At 53.4% G+C, this 17,571-nt stretch overlaps 4 protein-coding genes and 1 pseudogene across 4 annotated transcripts; 2 read left to right on the plus strand and 3 right to left on the minus strand.

The window, feature by feature from the left end:
* Positions 1-3,116: 3,116 nt before the first annotated feature.
* On the minus strand, positions 3,117-5,690 carry SAPIO_CDS9334 (uncharacterized protein; the record flags this gene model as incomplete). The annotated part of the gene is made up of 7 exons (XM_016790758.1): positions 3,117-3,206; positions 3,307-3,504; positions 3,587-3,872; positions 3,965-4,344; positions 4,694-5,265; positions 5,361-5,497; positions 5,686-5,690. The coding sequence occupies 7 exons, from the start codon at positions 5,688-5,690 to the stop codon at positions 3,117-3,119; spliced, it is 1,668 nt and encodes a 555-aa protein (XP_016639268.1).
* A 1,695-nt stretch (positions 5,691-7,385) lies between these two features.
* On the plus strand, positions 7,386-9,373 carry SAPIO_CDS9335 (Mitochondrial Rho GTPase 1; the record flags this gene model as incomplete). Its single annotated transcript, XM_016790759.1, has 2 exons — positions 7,386-7,395; positions 7,506-9,373. The coding sequence occupies 2 exons, from the start codon at positions 7,386-7,388 to the stop codon at positions 9,371-9,373; spliced, it is 1,878 nt and encodes a 625-aa protein (XP_016639269.1).
* Positions 9,374-9,993: 620 nt separating this feature from the next.
* On the minus strand, positions 9,994-11,514 carry SAPIO_CDS9336 (annotated as a pseudogene; the record flags this gene model as incomplete).
* Positions 11,515-12,108: 594 nt separating this feature from the next.
* Positions 12,109-13,752, plus strand: SAPIO_CDS9337 (Proteasome regulatory particle, non-ATPase-like protein; the record flags this gene model as incomplete). Its single annotated transcript, XM_016790760.1, has 3 exons — positions 12,109-12,570; positions 12,662-13,482; positions 13,551-13,752. The coding sequence occupies 3 exons, from the start codon at positions 12,109-12,111 to the stop codon at positions 13,750-13,752; spliced, it is 1,485 nt and encodes a 494-aa protein (XP_016639270.1).
* Positions 13,753-14,335: 583 nt separating this feature from the next.
* On the minus strand, positions 14,336-16,144 carry SAPIO_CDS9338 (putative alanine aminotransferase, mitochondrial; the record flags this gene model as incomplete). Its single annotated transcript, XM_016790761.1, has 2 exons — positions 14,336-15,387; positions 15,724-16,144. The coding sequence occupies 2 exons, from the start codon at positions 16,142-16,144 to the stop codon at positions 14,336-14,338; spliced, it is 1,473 nt and encodes a 490-aa protein (XP_016639271.1).
* Positions 16,145-17,571: the final 1,427 nt, after the last annotated feature.

Genomic DNA, 17,571 nt, shown 5'->3' on the forward strand with positions numbered 1-17,571 from the left:
TGCGTCGCCCTGATGAAGTGTCACTCTAGCTGAAGCGTGCTCCCAATGATACGTGAATGCGCTTGGACGGGATGATCAACAACTGTCCGTAAGCCCCAGAGAGGTCGGACGAGACACCTGGCTCGTTCCTTTTTTTGTGTTCTCCGGTGGAATACCGAGGATTAAACTTCCTACATCATTCATCGGATTCATCTCTACTTCGTATTTGTGGGCCTGTGGTGGTGGCTCGGATTTATGTGCCGCATGCGGCATTGCACGGGCGACGGCGTCGGGAGAGCCCGAGACCTTGAGAGACTTGGCTACATTTTGGATCTTGCCGCGCGTCAATGGAGAGAGAGCATCTTGGTCACACTGTGACTTCTAAAAATACATGTACTCCGTTCCTGCCGATCGACGAAACACAGGTGCTGATCTTTGACTTATAACTTACGGAGGAAGCCCTCGAGGTGATTTCTACGAGAATACAGAGGGATACTCCAATTCGATTGTCCCAGGAGATGTATTGTTTATAGATGGTCGAGTCCGGCCGGAGCCAGTTTATACCTCATATGAACCTGTGAGGATTTGCGATGTCGATGATGACACGGCCCTTCCTCGCATGGCCGTTGAACTGTCCATCTTTTACACAGCATCGGGCTGCCGGCCCGACTCGAACTATACCCAGCCATTCAAGGTCCTTGTGTTCTCAAAGAATCGCTTCGCCTAATAACTAGCGCTCCACATTATCATGAATGTCCTCGTAGATGGGAATACGTCAAAGACGGACGTCATGAAGGGCAGGGCTGATGAGATTTACTAGGGCCGTAATCCCTTTCCTGGAAACCACACCAACCCTCGGCAAACTTCCTCCCCATTTCCCAATCTAGGGAGCTGGTTCGTCGGGAAGCAGCCGCGATATTGGTCTCTTCTCATTTATTGATACTAACCGAGCCGTCGTAAACTTACAATCTGTCATCTCGCTCTTCACCACGTGCTGCTGCCGGGGATGATTCGCACCCCTGGTATCATGCAGGAGTAGTCCTTGGTCCTTGGAAGTGAATGACTACCAAGGAAGAATACTGTACACATTTACTTTCTAGCCATTTAAGCATATAATAGAAAAACTCTGCCGAGTCGAAGAGCTGGCAACAACAGCAGCCTGTTACAACGTTGCAAACCGCTCAGATACGGACCGGCACCCCCACTCACTCTATATCCACACTCCTCTCGTGTTTCTAAACTTACAAGGACACCCGCAGCATCTGGGAGAGTGATGGACAATGGGATTGATGTGAGGCACCGATCTGGAGCACGAGCGGTTGTCGTCAGGGCCCTGGTTCATCTTGAGGAGGCCATCCTTCCATGACTAGTTTTCTTTTTCGAGTAAGGTCAAGAAAGAAAGAGGGCCTTCGTATGGTAGCTTGATGGAATTACCAAATGGATTGACACGGCCTTACTTGAGCTCCACGTTCGTCCAAGGAACCTGTCCACGTTCCTCCCCTTTCTCATCATCGACCAAGCCGACCAAGGGGCCCTGCGCCCCACCGACCAAATCTAGTTTCTCAATTGATGGTCGCGTTCCATTCCCTCACTGGCTAAAAGTAGCACGAGGGAACCATCAGCCCTATCCTGATTTGAGTGAATCCTTCCCTGCGACGGTATCGACTATCGAGTACTTGTACATACGCCGCGTACTTCGCGGTACCCGCGCCAGCTTGGACAAAGTCTACTTCATACACTTCGTACTTCGTTAAAGACGAAAAAGTCGAAAAAAAAGCAGGGCAGAACGATCATGTGGCCCCCAAACAACGAAAGTTTATGCTACGACTCCTTCACCTCGCAGCCTGACCTCCACAAGCGTGGGGGGGAAGGGAGCGCATGAACCGCCCAACAGCTTCAAATGCTGCCTCAACCAAAGATTGGTTTAAAAAAAAGGAAAATGCCACGGGGAGGTGCGACGTAACCCCCCAAATGACCTCACCGACACGATCCCGTCATCTCCCGCACGTGCTGCCATCGGCTGAGATCCGACCTCAGTTCACCTTGAAAATCTTTGTTCATCCAATACACCGACCCATACGTAACATCGAGGAAAAAAAGGTAGTGGGAGGACCATCCGTTCTTAGCGCACGATGACACAAGGCGACAGGGACAAGAATCATTAGCCGGGCGTAAATTACGTCGTAGCGTGGTATTTACTGATCCCGAAACATTCCACTGGGATCCAGTTTTTAGTTTCCGAGCTAGTAATCTTCTAGATGCAGGACTTTGATCAGACCACACCCCTCACGGCGTAGAAAGAAAAAGAAGCACCAGCGGAGGACCCTCTCTTTGAGACTGTTCAGCATTGATTTACCGTGTCGTTTTCCAACGGCCAAGTGGGCCTCAAACGGAAGAACCGAACGAGAGAATGAATCGAACACGCCGCGATCCGCTATGAGCGGGAGTGGGATAAAAAGGCGGTCGAGACTAAACAAGAAGGCGTCATTCTCGCGGCAATGGTACGAACATCCTTGAGGCGCGGGATTGATTAGTTTTACTTGGACGAAGTAAACTACGCTAAACTACTCCTGACTTGTACCTTGTCGCTGAGTGTTAGCTCGCCCGTCTTGCCTTTCGGAGGTTGCCGGCACTGGGTAGATTTTGATCGGATCCGGGATCAATTTTTTTGTGAAGACAAGGGACGAGGAGCGACGACGTACGACGTACGAAGTACCGGCATGAATGGCGTGAGGATACATGGACCCTCTCACCTGCTCAAACCGGACTGGGATTGATTAGTTTGGAAAAATTTGTATGAAATGGAAATGATTAACATGCCCAATTCAGTGCAAATGCCACCCTTTCGCTACGAAGTACGAAGTACGGAGTATGTACAATTGAATTCTCAACTCAAAACAAGTAAACACAGAGAGACCCAGAGAGAGCTTGACTGGATGAGTTTGAACAGCCCAAAACCATACGGTCGCCTCTCTATGCCCAATAAATGCCACGGCAACGCGGTCAAGCGACCAAATCGGTCGGACGACTCCAAGTCCGAATATGGCCTGGTTAAAATCGTGTTAGACATACCGAACAACAGACCTCGGCAATCCGTTCACCTTGGATTGTCTCACACCATTACGAAGGGGGGAAAACTAGTTTTGCTTACCCGACTTGCAGCTAGTCATGACAGAGTCTTCGGTAAACTCCAACCAGGCGATGGGGTGTGTATCAACTACCTGCGTCTAGAAACATGGTATTTCACCAGTTAGTAAAAAAAATTACCCCTTCTCGAAGTGGCGTAGAAACACCTCGTGAACAAAAAAAGGAGGGCGGAAGCCATACCGAAACGGGCGGTAGCATTGCTGTCCGAGACCGTGGCTCGACGGGATGGCTGACGCTCTCGCTAATGTCTTCTTCCCCGTCAGCCGAAGCATTGGAACCGGCTCTCCCTCGGTTAGAAGACTTGGTGTTTGTCGTCTCGAGACGCTGTTGGGGGTTAGTGAGCTTCGATGATATCGAGGCGCGATGCAACACGGAGACCTAGCGAGTGAGTTGGGTGTTAGTTGGACCGCTTCATACAATGGGCAAGCTGAGAAAAAGGAAATGAAGGAAAGAAACTCACCGCCTTTGGACGATGGATCATCCCGACGTTGAAATCCCACAAGCACAGCCTGCAGTCTTCGCCAACGCTCCCGAAACGGTAGTTCCTGTCGTCGCACCTCCACGGATCAAACGCAACCGCGGTTACCCACGACTGGTGTCCCTGACATCTGGCGACGATGGCCGACTCGGCAACGGACCAGATCGAGATGAGATCATCTTGGCCTCCGGTCAAGACATATTTGCCGTCCGGAGACCAGCATACGCACGTCAGACCGCCGTAGTAAGAGTAGAAGAGATCAAGCAGCCTGTATAGGTTGGAAGATTAGTGGTTAGCATTGAGAGAGCTAAAGAGCATTCCTTGGGCAGGATTGCACTTCAATATATCTGCTTTGCATACCTCTCCTTTAAGTAGTCGATAATTCTAAGCGTTCCATCTTCAGAAACAACAGCCAAGTGGCGGTTGTCAGGCGAGAACGCGAACGCGTTAATTCGCTGGTTCGAAACCTTCCACAGAGCTACCGGGTTGGACTTTTGGTTCTTGGAGTAGACGGATTTGTTCACCTCGATCTGCTTCGAGTAGTTTACTCGTTTGCCGCTACTAGGCTGAGCAGCTACCTCGCCGCTGGAGGACGCGCTCTCTTCGCTAGCGTTGAAAGCCGCGTCCTCCTTTTCTTTGTCGTAGACTATTAGGGAGCCGTCCATATGCGCGGCGAGGAACAGGTTTTCAGATCCCGGGATCCACTTGATCTCGGAAACGGGCGTGGCATTGATAACACCCTAAAAAATGTTGTAAGTTTGTCCTTGTTGCAAAAGTGAGAGGCATGTCAGATTCATACATTTTTATTCACCCTTGTGTATCGCTGGGAGATTGGCTCCCACCATATAATATCACCACTTGAGAATCCCATGATCATATCTATATGGTTGGGAGCCTTTGTGACATGATTCACATCGTGACATATGCAATGGGCTTTTGTGAAGAGAATCTTGGTGAGATATTCATTCTGCATCAGAAAAACAAGGAACGGTCAGCGAAGATCGAAAAGTAGGAAGAAGCCTGGAGTGCGACGGTCCCGAGGCCGACGGGTAGCTGTCGGAGAAGGATGACATCGTCCATGGTCCATACCTTAGTAGGAGACGACAAGTCGAGCCATTGAAACGAGCGGTTGACGTTCGCAAAGGCAAAGATGCCGTCAGAGGGCCGATCCTGCAACCTCTTCGAGAGCATATCATTCCCAATAACCCGCGATATAAACGACGAGTTGCTCTTGCTCATATTGCTCTTCGGCTTCCTCTTCTTGTTCGCATCTTTGGGGTTTACGTTAGGTGTTAAAAGCGCATTTCCCTCGCCAAACGCCGGCGTGCTAGACCCCAGCGTCACCGTCGTGGGCGGAGCGTCGCTCGTAGAAGTCCCCCGTCCCTCGTCGCTGCTAAGTGCACCGAGCTCATTGGAATATCGGCTCTCGTTCGGATGCTCTTGAATGCTCTCAGGGGCGCCGTTCAGTGAGAGTGTCGTGTTCGAGGACCCGAGGAAGAATCGTGGTGCGTGGCGCACGTCGAGGCTCACGAGCGTTGGCCTACACCCGGATGTGGCGGGCTGGGGGGTAGTCGCGAGGGGGTTTGGATTCGCGTTTGGAATTTCGGAGGGATGCGCTGGGGGAGTAGCTAGGAGGAGGTCCTCCTTGAGCACATAGGTGCCTATCCAGATGTCGTGGTTAGTATGTGTGATCGGTTGGGGTGTAGCCCTTAGAACAGAAGCCGCGAAGTAGAGAGCCGCCAAGGAGTATATCCACCTTCTCCGACTAGAAACTGATACTCGGGTCCCGTCGGGTTCGTAAGTATATTATTCGTCTCGATGAGCGGAAAGAGACCGGCGTTGGCGAGACCGTAGCTCGCTTGCGAGGGGTATCGAGGAGGCGGAGGTAGGACACTGCAAAGATTAGGGGTTACGAAAAAGATTAGTGCATAGAACTTCAGCTAGACGTTCTCGGGGCGGGATCTTGTAGGGCAGGAAGGGAGTGCATGGTTCCAAGTCGGGAACAGCCGGAGGAGGACGAGGATCGTTGCATGCCAAGGGCACAAAGGACGGTGTGCGCGGGTGAGGGGAGCTCGACCTACAACATGGCGGGGTATCTGGCCTCTACTGTTCCTCCGAAGCTGGGCTGAGTATGCGTGGGCCCTGTGCTAACCCGAGCGACAATTATTTACGGTCGAGGCGGCAACGAGGCGGCGAGGCGAAGGATGCGGCTGCTGCGTAAGGTGGTCACAGCAGTGCGTGGTGGAAGTGGAGTATGTCGCGGATTCGCTACTGAATGGTTGGACTTGTCGCTACAGTCGGTATCGAGAGGTCAGCTCGGTATTAAGATTACTGCTCCGGGGAGCACGAAACTGGCGCGAGCGGGCTTTCGGCGTTGGCGATAATGAGGGTTCAAGTGAAGTCGAGTTGACGTTTCCGGTCGATGTCGTTGGTTGTCCAGATTGCTGGGACCAAACCACTCTAAAGGGCGGGGCAAGTTGGCGACAGGGACCCAGCGCAACCGCAACGACCGGGTAATATTGGATCGATATTATAAGTTGCATTGATGTCAACGACTTGCCAGTTTTCTCTCAGTAACTAAACACTAGTCTTCTTGTCGTCTTCAACTCCCCATTCAGGCTCGAGAATTCGCATCTCGCAGAGGGTAATTGTAACATCTGAAGATCGACGTCGATTAAGGCGCAACTGGTTCCAGTGATGGTTGCAGAGGTTCATGCAGATCGAATAGCGGCTCTCTCACACACAGCACACTTCAAAGGTACTCAAGCCGTCATTGATGGGGAGTATCGGGTCACATCTCTCGGGGGCTTGAAAAGATGTAACACCTTTCAAGTATCGTTTGAGGGCCACGGCCAAGCCCGGACGATGAGAGAAGTGCACATGCAGATACACATTATTATGGATGAACATACAATTCCTCAATGCACGCAAGACTATTTATCCCTCAATGTCGTGGTCCAAGGAACTAGCGCGTCACAAGCAGTGTCGAGACTTCACCCATTCTTCGTCCTCTGGACAATAATACACCGACCCAGAGGAGGATAGCGGATGGTGGAAAACGGCAGGATGTTGAGAGCGACTCGACTAGGGCTCGCGGCTATTATCATTTCTTATTGAACAAAACACTTCTGCTTTGTTTGAATTGTAAGAGTTGAGGCTTCAAATTTTTAGAATAAATAATAAGGTAAAGAATTCATCCACTAATCGAGCATCATGGATGGATCCTCAATGCATATCAATGTCATTCGTAGTGCGGTCTGGCAGTGTCGTATTGAGACGTCGGGGTCCTCAGCTCCCCACGTTCTTAACGCCGGGCTTTCCAGTGGTTGGTGGAAGCTAGACAATGGGTATCCAGTACCTCGAATGTGCGGAGATTGCCCTGTAGAAATGGTAGAAATGTTGTGCTATCGCAATAGTTTAGGTACCTAATACACCGTCACCATTACCCGCATCGCGCCCGCCGCAGCTGTTCCCCATCAAATTATTTTGATTCCTTCTGATTCCTTCTTTTTTTGGACTCAGGTGGCTTCATGGCCCACTTCCGCGGCTTCGACCCTCGTCTTCCAGAGCTCAGCTCATCTTTTCCCTCACCACATCCGGCCATCCCATGGTCTCTCAGAATTATATTTTGACTTCTGAACTCTAGACCACCCACTTCAAAATCCATCCTAGCCCGGCGTTTTCACTTTCCAGACATCTGCTCTTCGCCCCTCCACGACCTGAACCTGCGAATGCGGGATCCATTCCTAGAGCTCCGCGGGAATTAAGAATTTAAGCTGCCATGACATCAGGTTCGATCTCTCTCGATTCGCCTCTCCGCCCTTCCCGAGACCTCCAAATAGCCTCGGTCTTCCGAACACCCGGCAAGAATTGGTTATTAATGGTTCTATTGTCTGTGTAGTGAGAATATGCGTGTGCGGAGATGAGAGCACCGGCAAGTCGAGCCTCATCGCAACCTTTGTCAAAGGCGTCTTCACGCCCGGCAAGATCCAACCTGTCCTTCCCGCCGTGACCCTACCCCCGAATATCGGCAATGCAGGGACCACTACCATCGTCGATACCTCCGCCCGACCCCAAGACCGAACCACCCTTCGTAAAGAGATAAGAAAATCCAACGTCATTCTGCTCGTCTACTCAGACCACTACAGCTATGAAAGGGTCGCGCTATTTTGGATGCCATACTTCCGATCGCTGGGAGTTAACCTACCCGTGGTCGTATGCTCCAACAAGTCGGACCTTACGTCCGAGGGAAGTTTCTCCCAGGTGGCCGAGGAGGAAATGAAGCCTGTCATGGCCGAGTTCCGAGAAATCGACACGTGTATACGGACGAGTGCCAAACTCAACATCAACGTTGTCGAGGCTATCCTACTCTGCCAGAATGCTGTCGCCTACCCTCTTGCGCCGTTGTTCGACTACAAGGAAGGGCGGCTGAAGCCCGCTTGTGTGGATGCTCTGCGCCGCGTCTTTTACCTCTGCGACAAAGATCACGACGGCTTTCTCAATGACGAGGAGCTACGAACCCTCGAAGTAAAAGTCTCCGGCAAGGCTTCCACAGACGAAGAGATATCGAGTATCAAGAAGGCGATCAACAAGTCTATGCCCGACGCCGATCTCGAAACCGGTATCGACCTGCACGCATTCTTACAAATGAATAAGCTATACGCCGAGGGAGGGAACCATGGCAACATCTGGAAAATTCTACGGAAGCATAGGTACACCGACAGTCTGAGTCTAGAAGATAGCCTCCTACGGCCCAAGTTCGACGTGCCCCAATACTCTTCGGCCGAGCTGAGTCCCGCGGGCTACGAGTTCTTTGTGGACCTGTTCCTCCTCTTCGACAGGAATAAGGACGGTGTGCTCGATAGGGACGAGCTTGAGGAGCTCTTCGCCCCTACACCTGGCCTGCCGAAGCCGTGGATAGAGGCGTCGTTCCCAACCTCAACGGTTAGGAATGAAGCCGGCTACATTACCCTCCAAGGGTGGCTAGCCCAGTGGAGCATGACTACCTTCCTCGACCCCAAGACGACGTTAGAATACCTAGCATATCTAGGTTTCGAGCCCTCCAACCCCAAGGACTCGACAATCTCCGCGCTCAAGATTACAAAGCCTCGGAAGCGCCGTCGGCGCCTCGACAAGGTGGAGAGAACTGTCGTGCACTGCTACGTCGTCGGCGCCCCCGGTGCCGGCAAGTCCTCCCTCCTCGACGCCTTCCTCAAGATCCCCTTCGACGGTCTCCACCGACCAACAATCCAGCCTCGCCGGGCCGTCGACAGCGTCGAGCTCCCCGGTGGCAAGCAATGCTACCTCATCCTCGAAGAGCTCGCTCTGCACGAGCACGCCATCCTCGAGAACCAGGCCAAGCTCGACGCCTGCGACCTTATCTGCTACGCCTACGACTCGTCCGACCCGGACTCCTTTTCCCACATCGTCGAGCTGCGCGCCAAATATCCCCAGCTCGACGAGCTCCCTGCCGTCTACACGGCGCTCAAGGCAGACCGCGACAAGGCCACTCAACGCACCGAGCTGCAGCCCGACGCTTACACAGCGGAGCTTAACGTTAGCGCCCCCTTGCACGTCAGCGTGAAGTGGAGCAGCATAAGCGAGCTGTTCGTCGCCCTTGCTGAGGCGGCGACGCATCCGAGCTCGGCGTTCCCCAAGGTCGAGGAGCCATCTCCTGATAGGACGAATTTGTACATTGCCGTCACAGCAGTGGCTTGTGTTGGTGTGGCTGCCGCCATGATCTGGAAACGGTCGAGCACGGGGAACTAGGAGGGACCCTGTGGGATTCTTTTGGGAATAATGGACATCCCAACTTGAGCGCTTGCTATTTTTGCCTCCTTTTTTGGTTTTTCCTTATGCCAACCGCTTGTTTTGGGTCAAGATTTGACTTACTCTCCTCTTTTCTGGAAAGCATGAAGCATTTTTATTTCCATATTTTTTTTTTCTGCGGATGGGCATTTTTCTTGCCATGATACCCTACTCATTTATCAAAATATCAATATTATCAGCACGAGGTAGCCTCATTAGTAGTAGCTAATGTAATACACAAGATTGCAAACAAGTCCCTAGAGATGAGGGGAAAGCCCCAGTGATATTACGAGGAATTTTTTATTCTTTTATTGAGATCTACTGAGATACGGTCCATATCAAAACTACATTCCTACGCATACGCTTTGCCTGTTGCTGGAGTTCAACTTGAAGTATTTCCCACTTTTCTCACCGGACTCTTATGTCCCCTGTCTCAAAACCATAGCTGGCCATGCTACTTAATGCCAATGCTCCGAATCTCCATAACCTAAAGCAGAAAAGAAAAAAAAAAAAAAAAAAAAAAAAAAAAAAAAAAAGGGTGGAAAAAGAGAAAAATAAGAAGTGGGGAGTGGGATTTCTCTCTACACCTTATAAAAGCAAAAGGCAACATAAAAAGCCGCCGCCTCCATCTCCTCCTTCTCCACCAAAAGCGGACCCCTCCCCCTCTCCCTAACCCCCATCCTCTCGCTCAAGGGCCCCAAAACCTCATCATCCTTCTCGGCCTCCCAGACGTCCGTGAAGGTCTTGTGGTACTGCAGCTCGAGGTTGTAGTCCTCGGCGAGGGCGCGGAAGGCCTCCCAGGGTACGACGTACTCGGGGACCTCCTCGACGGCCTCGTGGAGGAAGTAGTTGTACTTCCAGCCGAAGGCGGGGCGGAAGATGCCGTCTTCGGGAGTTGGGCCGGGGAAGCGGACGCGGTAGATGGAGTTGCCCCATTCGGCACCGGCTTCGGCTTCGCCTTCTTCGACTTCGCCGTCTTCAGCTTCGGCGTCGGCTTCGGGCTTGGGTTGAGGGGGAGGGGTGGTAGACTTGGCGGCGGGGCTGGAAGAAGCAGTCTTACCCGCCTCGCTTTCCTGCTTTTTCTTAGCCTGTTGGGCGTTGAATTGGCGGACGCGTTCGCTGAGGACGTCGGAATTGGGAATGCAGCCAATGAAGCGACCGCCCTTTGTGAGTGCGCCGGCGACATTGCGGAGCATCCTGCGAGCCTTTTCCTCACTTTCGAAAGCGTAGTGCATGCAGAACATCATCGTGACGACGTCGAAGCCGCGGCGGTTCATGGGCGAAGGGTCAAATCCGACCTGCCTCACGATGTCGACGTCTTCGATTGATTCACCGTAGCAGTCCTTGACGAGGAAGCGCGCGTCGAAGAGACGAGATGGCCTCCTTGAGTTGTATCCGCCCCTCCCACCGCGGCCTCCTCGGTTCGACATGCTCCTGTAACGGTCAATGGCCTGTTCGATACTGACATCTGCGGGATCTAGTCCGACGTAGAGCTCGACAGGTTGCGGCGCCTGCTGCCACTTGCCCAAGTCACCGCCCTTCCCGCATCCAATATCGAGCACCAACAGCTTCTTCCCACTAGAGACGCCGTGCTCCCTCGCGCCGGGCGTATGGTCCTCATCGGGCGAAAACCGCTGGATGATACAGCTCTTCACCCAATTGTTAAACGAGCGCAGACCCTTGATCTTACTATCCGTCCTGCGCCAGTCGCGACCTCGCTCGGGAACGCTGTTATAGTGTTCCCTCACCACGTCGTTGATGCCGCGGTGTCGCTGCCTCTCTGCCTCGGCGGCTTCCGCGGCGGCTTGCTCGCGCTCGCGTTCCATCTGGCGTTTTCGGATGGCCTCGCGCTCGCTAGCGGAGATCTGGGCGCGCTTTCCCGGGCGTTTTAGCTTGCGCGGTTGTTCTGAGGGGGAGACGGCGCGGCGCTTCGCGGGCTGGAGAGATCGTGCATTGTAGGGCTGGGGGAGCTCGTCGACTTCATCGTTGCGGCGGCGGGAGTGGGAGGGAGAGTCTCCGGTTGGAGGAGAGGAGGAGCGTTTACGCTTGTAGTTTTGATGGCCGTCGTATGGGGAACTGCGAGTTTCGCTTTCGGTACCCATGTCGGGCGATGGGAAGATGGCGTGAGGTCCGAGAGGGGGGAAAGGTGATAATTGACGTCGAGGCGATCAGGGAAGGGGAACGATGGAGAGAAAGAAAATAAAGGGCGGATGCCAATAACGTTAGTTTCAATGTGCAATTGGTGCCGAAATCACCACCGACAACGGCAAAATGCGTCGATTAACTTTTGCGATAAAGTTTGTTTGCTGTGTTTTCTGTTTCTGGATGGTGTTGAAGAATGCCAATGGGCAGGGAAGGTGGTGGACCGAGAATTTGGGGGGTGCGTATTCCCACTGCAGCCTTGCCTTGACGCTCGGACCACCAGTCGCCAGCAAGCAAGAACAGCAGAGCAGCCCAGCTCTCAAAGCAGCCTTTCGTCAACATCACAAATCAGCAACCATCCAACCTATTTTTGCCATCCCAACACATCCCGTATAGCTCCCGTCAACATCGCCGGTGCTATCAGATTGTTTTATTCGTATCGGGGATTCACTCACCCCGCCTTTCCTTGTCAATTAGAGCCGTCCTAATATTTCCTTGCCATCTCTGGACCTGTCCTCAGGAACTCGTGCCCAGTTCGCTCGACAACCGCCGCCATGGGTTCCGATCCTCAGTACGCCAAATGGCCCCTTCTTCCCCTCAGCCAGCATGTCTTCACCCTCACAAACCCCTACGCCTCGCGGTCGAGCCAAGAATCCGCCGTCAAAGCTCTCCAAGATGCCATCGACGAGCACAAGATGGCGCCCTTCTACCGATACCTAGCGCACCCCGTCGAGGGCATCCTGAACTCTGTCGGCGAGGGCAAGACTCCCGGCGGTCCGGGAAAACCCTTGAGTCGGAAGTCGAGCTTGGTCGGCATCATTGCGACGAAGAGCCCCGTTACTACGGTTACGCTGCCTTGGGATGAGGCGCTCTACGAGAAGCTAAAGGCCGATAATGATAAGGAGCTCGAGGGGTTCCAGAAGGAGGAGGATGAGGCCGTTGAGAATGCTGGTGACACAGAAATCTTGGCTGCTCGAGGAAAGAGGGCCGATTTCTGGGCTCGCGTGGGTGACAAGGTAAGGAGAGATACCTGCTATTTGCCACCTTCAAGATCTCTGTTCGAATCCTTTCGAGCTACTTGCTGACGGCTAATCACCGCCGTTTTAGGACCGAGCCATCAGCGCATACGAAGATGTGTTCGAGAAGACTGGAGTTATCGGTTCCAGGATCGATATTGTCCTCGCGATAATAAGAATGGGCCTCTTCTACGGCGATAAACCCCTCGTCCAGAAGCACGTTGAGCGAGCGAAGACTCTCGTCGAAACCGGCGGTGACTGGGACCGAAGGAATCGCCTCAAGGCCTACGAAGGCCTTCATCTCCTCACCGTCCGATCATACAACCTTGCCGCGCCTCTGCTGCTCGACAGTCTATCGACCTTCACCAGCTACGAGCTCTGCACGTACTCCTCCCTCGTCGTATACTCTGTCCTGACCGGTTCTGTTTCGCTCAAGAGGCTCGATTTCAAGTCCAAGGTTGTTGATGCTCCCGAAATCAAGGCCATTCTCGGCGATGGCGAGGACAAGCTTCTAGCCCTCACCGGCGTCATCTCCGCTGGGCCTAGCGCCGACGATTCCATGGACGTGGAGCAGGAACCCCAAGCTGCGACTGCGACTAAGACCACTGCCGTCAACCTCACGACGCTGGGCACTGGCACCGACCAGCCCGAGGCTGAGCTCGCTATTGACTTCTCGCCCCTCTCCCAGCTCGTCACTAGTCTCTATAATGGTCGATACAAGGCCTTCTTCCAGGCTCTTGCCCAGGTTGAAGAGCAGTTCCTCACCCAGGACCGATACCTGCACGAGCACAAGAACTGGTTCATCCGTGAGATGCGCCTACGTGCCTATCAGCAACTTCTCCAGAGCTACCGCGTCGTCGGTCTCGAGAGCATGGCCAACGACTTTGGTGTCACCGTCGACTTCCTTGACAGGTATGATCTCTCGCAATATTCCCCTCGTTCTCATTTCTAATTCACACGCTAACTCTTCTTCCCTTTAGGGATCTCGCCAAGTTCATCGCCGCCGGCCGTATCCCCTGCACCATCGATCGCGTCTCCGGAAAGGGCGGCATAATCGAGACCAACCGGCCCGACGACAAGAACAAGCAGTACCAGGACCTCGTGCGCCAAGGTGACCAGCTCATCACGAAGTTGCAGAAGTACGGCCAGGCTGTCCGACTACGAGGAAGCGAGAGGGCGTAAAGCGACGAGTGAGGGAAGGGGTGACAGGAAGAAGGTTTGATGTTATTATTCTTGCTTCTTACTGCGGTGGGCGTGGTGTAGTGGTTGGTTTTGCGGGAGATTTTGCCAAGTGTATCATCATAGTTCTTCCATTCGCCCTTCTTGGGGGGGGTGTTTCTAGATAGAACAAAAGACGAACGAGTTCCCAACTATGATTCTGCCTCCTCTTGGTGGATTAGATTGTTTGTCTCACATGCCGAGGTTGTTGATTTGTGGGTTGATTCCAACAAGTTTAGATGGAGTCACCGGAGTCAACGTTGGAGTATTCCGCAAAACTATTAGCTTGAGAAGACCAAAATAGGCCTTCTCACGTTCTATTTTTGAATGTCGCACGCTTTTTTTGTATGCATCATGCATCGCATGTACACTGCCGTCTCATACGCTACATCTCTTCTATGAATTGCTTTTTTTTGGGGTGTGTGTATGCATGTTTTCCTCTACACCCCCTGACTTTTTTATAGAATCCAACTCCTTGCTTTGATGTTCATGCAAACAACAGCAAACCACGACCCTCCCTACACCCTTATCAAGGCCTTTTCTCCATTCATCGATACTTATCCATGAACTCCTTGTGGAACTTAACAATGCTACCAACCCACTCAGTACCAGGAGCCAAGAAGGTCGTCCTGAAGTGGAGAGTCCCCTCCTTCTGACCGAAGCCAGAGCCAGGCACGACGCAAATACCCGTGGCCTCGAGCAACCTCATACAATAAAACTCATCGGGCGTACGGCCCTCGGCGGCAGCAGCCTCGGCAGCCTTGGCGGGCAACTTGATAGTGGGGAAGATGTACATGGAGCCCTGGGGCTCACCGCACTCGACGCCCTCCATCTGGGAGAAGGCGGCGTGGAGGGCGTAGGCGCGCTCCTTGAGGCCGTTGAAGATGGCGTTGTACTCCTTGTCGTAGAGCTCGAAGGAGGGGTCGCCTTGCTTGGGGGGGTTGACCATGACCTCGACGAGGCACTGGCCGAGGACGGGGGCGCAGAGGGTGATGGAGACGAATTTGTAGATCTCGGCCTCGACCTTAGGGTCGAAACCCACGAGCTCGAAGTAGCCGCCGCGGTGGCCGCACTCGCCTACCATACCCTTGGAGATGGAGTGCAGGGAGGCGAGCTCGAGGTGATCGTAGACGCCCGGCTGCTCCTGCTGCATGCGGCGGAGGACGGCCTTGAAGGAGTGGAATTCACCGACGAAGACGTTGGTCTGGTAGACCTCGTCGGCGATAAGGACGAGGTTCTCCTGACGGGCGAAGTCGATGACGGAGCGGATGTCGGCCTCGGAGAGGGAGGCGCCCGTGGGGTTACCGGGGTTGATGATGACGATGGCGCGGGTGTCGACGCCCTCGGCCTTGGCCTTGGCGTAGGACGCCTTGATGGTCTCGAGGTCGGTGCCCCATGCCTTGGACTCGTCGAGGTTGTAAGGGACGCAGACGGCGTTGAGGACGGCCAAGGAGGCGGTGTAGAGGGGGTACTGGGGGATGGGGACGAGGACGCCGCTGTTCTGGTCGGCGCAGATGATGTGGAGGAGGGTGTTTACACCGGCCGAGGCACCGGCCGAGAGATAGATGTGAGCCGGGTCGGCGGGGAAGCCATCTCGCCCTATATTGCAAGAAGTTGGTCATGAGTCAGAAGATTCTCTTTTTTTTCTACTCCCCTCCTTATTACTCGTGTCACCCCTACACGACGCTTGGAGGGGACACAGCGGTCATAAACAAAACAACACTCATCTCACACAAGCCTTTGCGCATTGTGAGACGATACCTCATCCCTGACACTAGGGGGGACAGGAAGACGCAAACTTGAGGGGAGGGGAAGAGGAAGGGGAGGGGACCAAAGCGGACAAATGCCTCAACAGAGAGAGGGGCCAGGAGGGGGAGGAGGAGGGGCAGACAAGGGAAATTTTCGGATTCTCCGTTTGTAAGAGAAAGAACTCACTCTCAAGGAAATCAGCAACGCTCTTCTTTATCGCAGGAACACCAGCACTGGCGCTATAAGCACCAACAGACTGGCACTGGCTCAAAAGCCACTTGGCGCGCTCAATGACGTCGGTCTTGTAGCCGAGGGTATCGACAAGCACGTCCGGGTGCTCGAGGAGCTTGGGGTTCTCGAGCAAGCTGGCGACCTGGCGGAAGAAGGTGATGGGCTTCTGGTCGAGCTGCTGGGGGTTGCCGATGTTGGCGGAGATAACCTCCTTAAAGGGGAGGTCGGCGGCGTCGCCAGAGGCGATTTTGGCGCGGTAGAGCTCGGACTTGACGGCGAGCTCGCCCCTCACGGCGTACTGGGCCTTGACGACGTGGGGGTTGATGTTGTTGATGTTTAACCGCGGGGCGGAGGGGGAGGAGGTTGTCGTCGACATGTTGGTGCGTTGGTGGAGTTGGACGAGGGAAGGAGGAGAAGAAGGATAAGCAGAAGAATAAGCAGAAGAGTACGAAGAGGAGGAGGGTAGTAACCGATTACAAGAGCCTCTGGTTGCGCGCAAAGAGGATGTACGAGAAGTATAAAGGTTTGCGACAAGAGTAGTTCTGGGGATGGTGGGGGAGGGTTGATCTATGTGGAGATGACGGGCCTGGGAATGGTGGGGCAATTTTGGCAGCTGCGACGACAGCACGAGGGGCACAAGGGGACTGGCACTACTGGGACAGGACAGCCTAGGCAGACGAGCCATAATACTAGACATAGGCCTAGCAGGCTTAGCCCGCCTTAATATCGACGACCTCATGCTCATCCTGAAAATGCCAATGAATCTAATAGTGGGGTAGCAACAGCAAATAGCGCGTGGCAGCGTGGGATGCAGGGCGGTCGGATCAATTGATGGGGACAGAATCGGAACACCCTCTCGCGGCAGCGACGTGGGCGTTGGAAGCAAGCCGAGACGAGACCGGTTGCAAATGCTGGAAAATGTCCCGAGCTTTCACTTCTGATCGGAAGGTCCAGGAACGACTTTCAGTTTCAGGAAATCGCACGAGGTACCGGGTACAGCCGACTCGGTCGCCAAGGCGATTGCTTGAGGGGCGACGAGGGACGCGACGCGGTGTGTGGACGAGGTATCGGGTACTCCGGAGCTTGCGGCTATTACCTGTCAAGCAATATGCAAGTTCTTTCGATATGTTTTCCCCCCTTCGACGCTGTTCAATAGAATCTGTCGGTGCTATTTTAATATCCGTACTTCCTCGGTGGCTTTGTGCCCTGCGGGATATGACTGGTGGTGAGCTGGGCAGAGCTGGTGGCGTGGTTTTTGGGGGAATAGGGCGACGCTGCTAATTGCGGTTTCTCTCGGCTCCCCTGTTATCAAGATTGGATGGGCAGTTGATGATAAAAACTCCAATTTTTTGGGGGGGAAAGACTTGGGATGGGGGTGGGTGGGAAAAGGAGAGATAGAAAAAATTGTGTACAGGGATGGTTTCCCTTTTTGAGGCTTCACGATGTGCTGAGTGATTTACGCCGAGCGAGCGCACAGTCTTCTGATTGATACAAGCAGATATCAATTTGATGACAAGAACAACCTCAGTCTACTTCGTATGAGTACTCTTGAAAACGACAAGGACTCTCAAGGTTTATTAATAAAAAAGAGTAAAGGAAGAAAGAACAAGGGGGGGTTCCTCTCGAGTTTATCTTGAGGGAGCCAGACGCTAGACCACGGGGGATAAAAAAGCAAGCCGAAATAAGGCGGCCTGGCCTGTGAGTTGCTCATCTGCTCATCTTACCATCTTACCGGGCGACGCATCTCAATTTTCCACGAAGAACTGGAACGGGAGAGCGGAACAGTCAGCCGCGTCATTGATA

The sequence above is a fragment of the Scedosporium apiospermum genome (genome assembly GCF_000732125.1).
Source record: "Scedosporium apiospermum strain IHEM 14462 chromosome Unknown SEQ_SAPIO_0143, whole genome shotgun sequence".
Lineage (NCBI taxonomy): Eukaryota > Fungi > Ascomycota > Sordariomycetes > Microascales > Microascaceae > Scedosporium > Scedosporium apiospermum.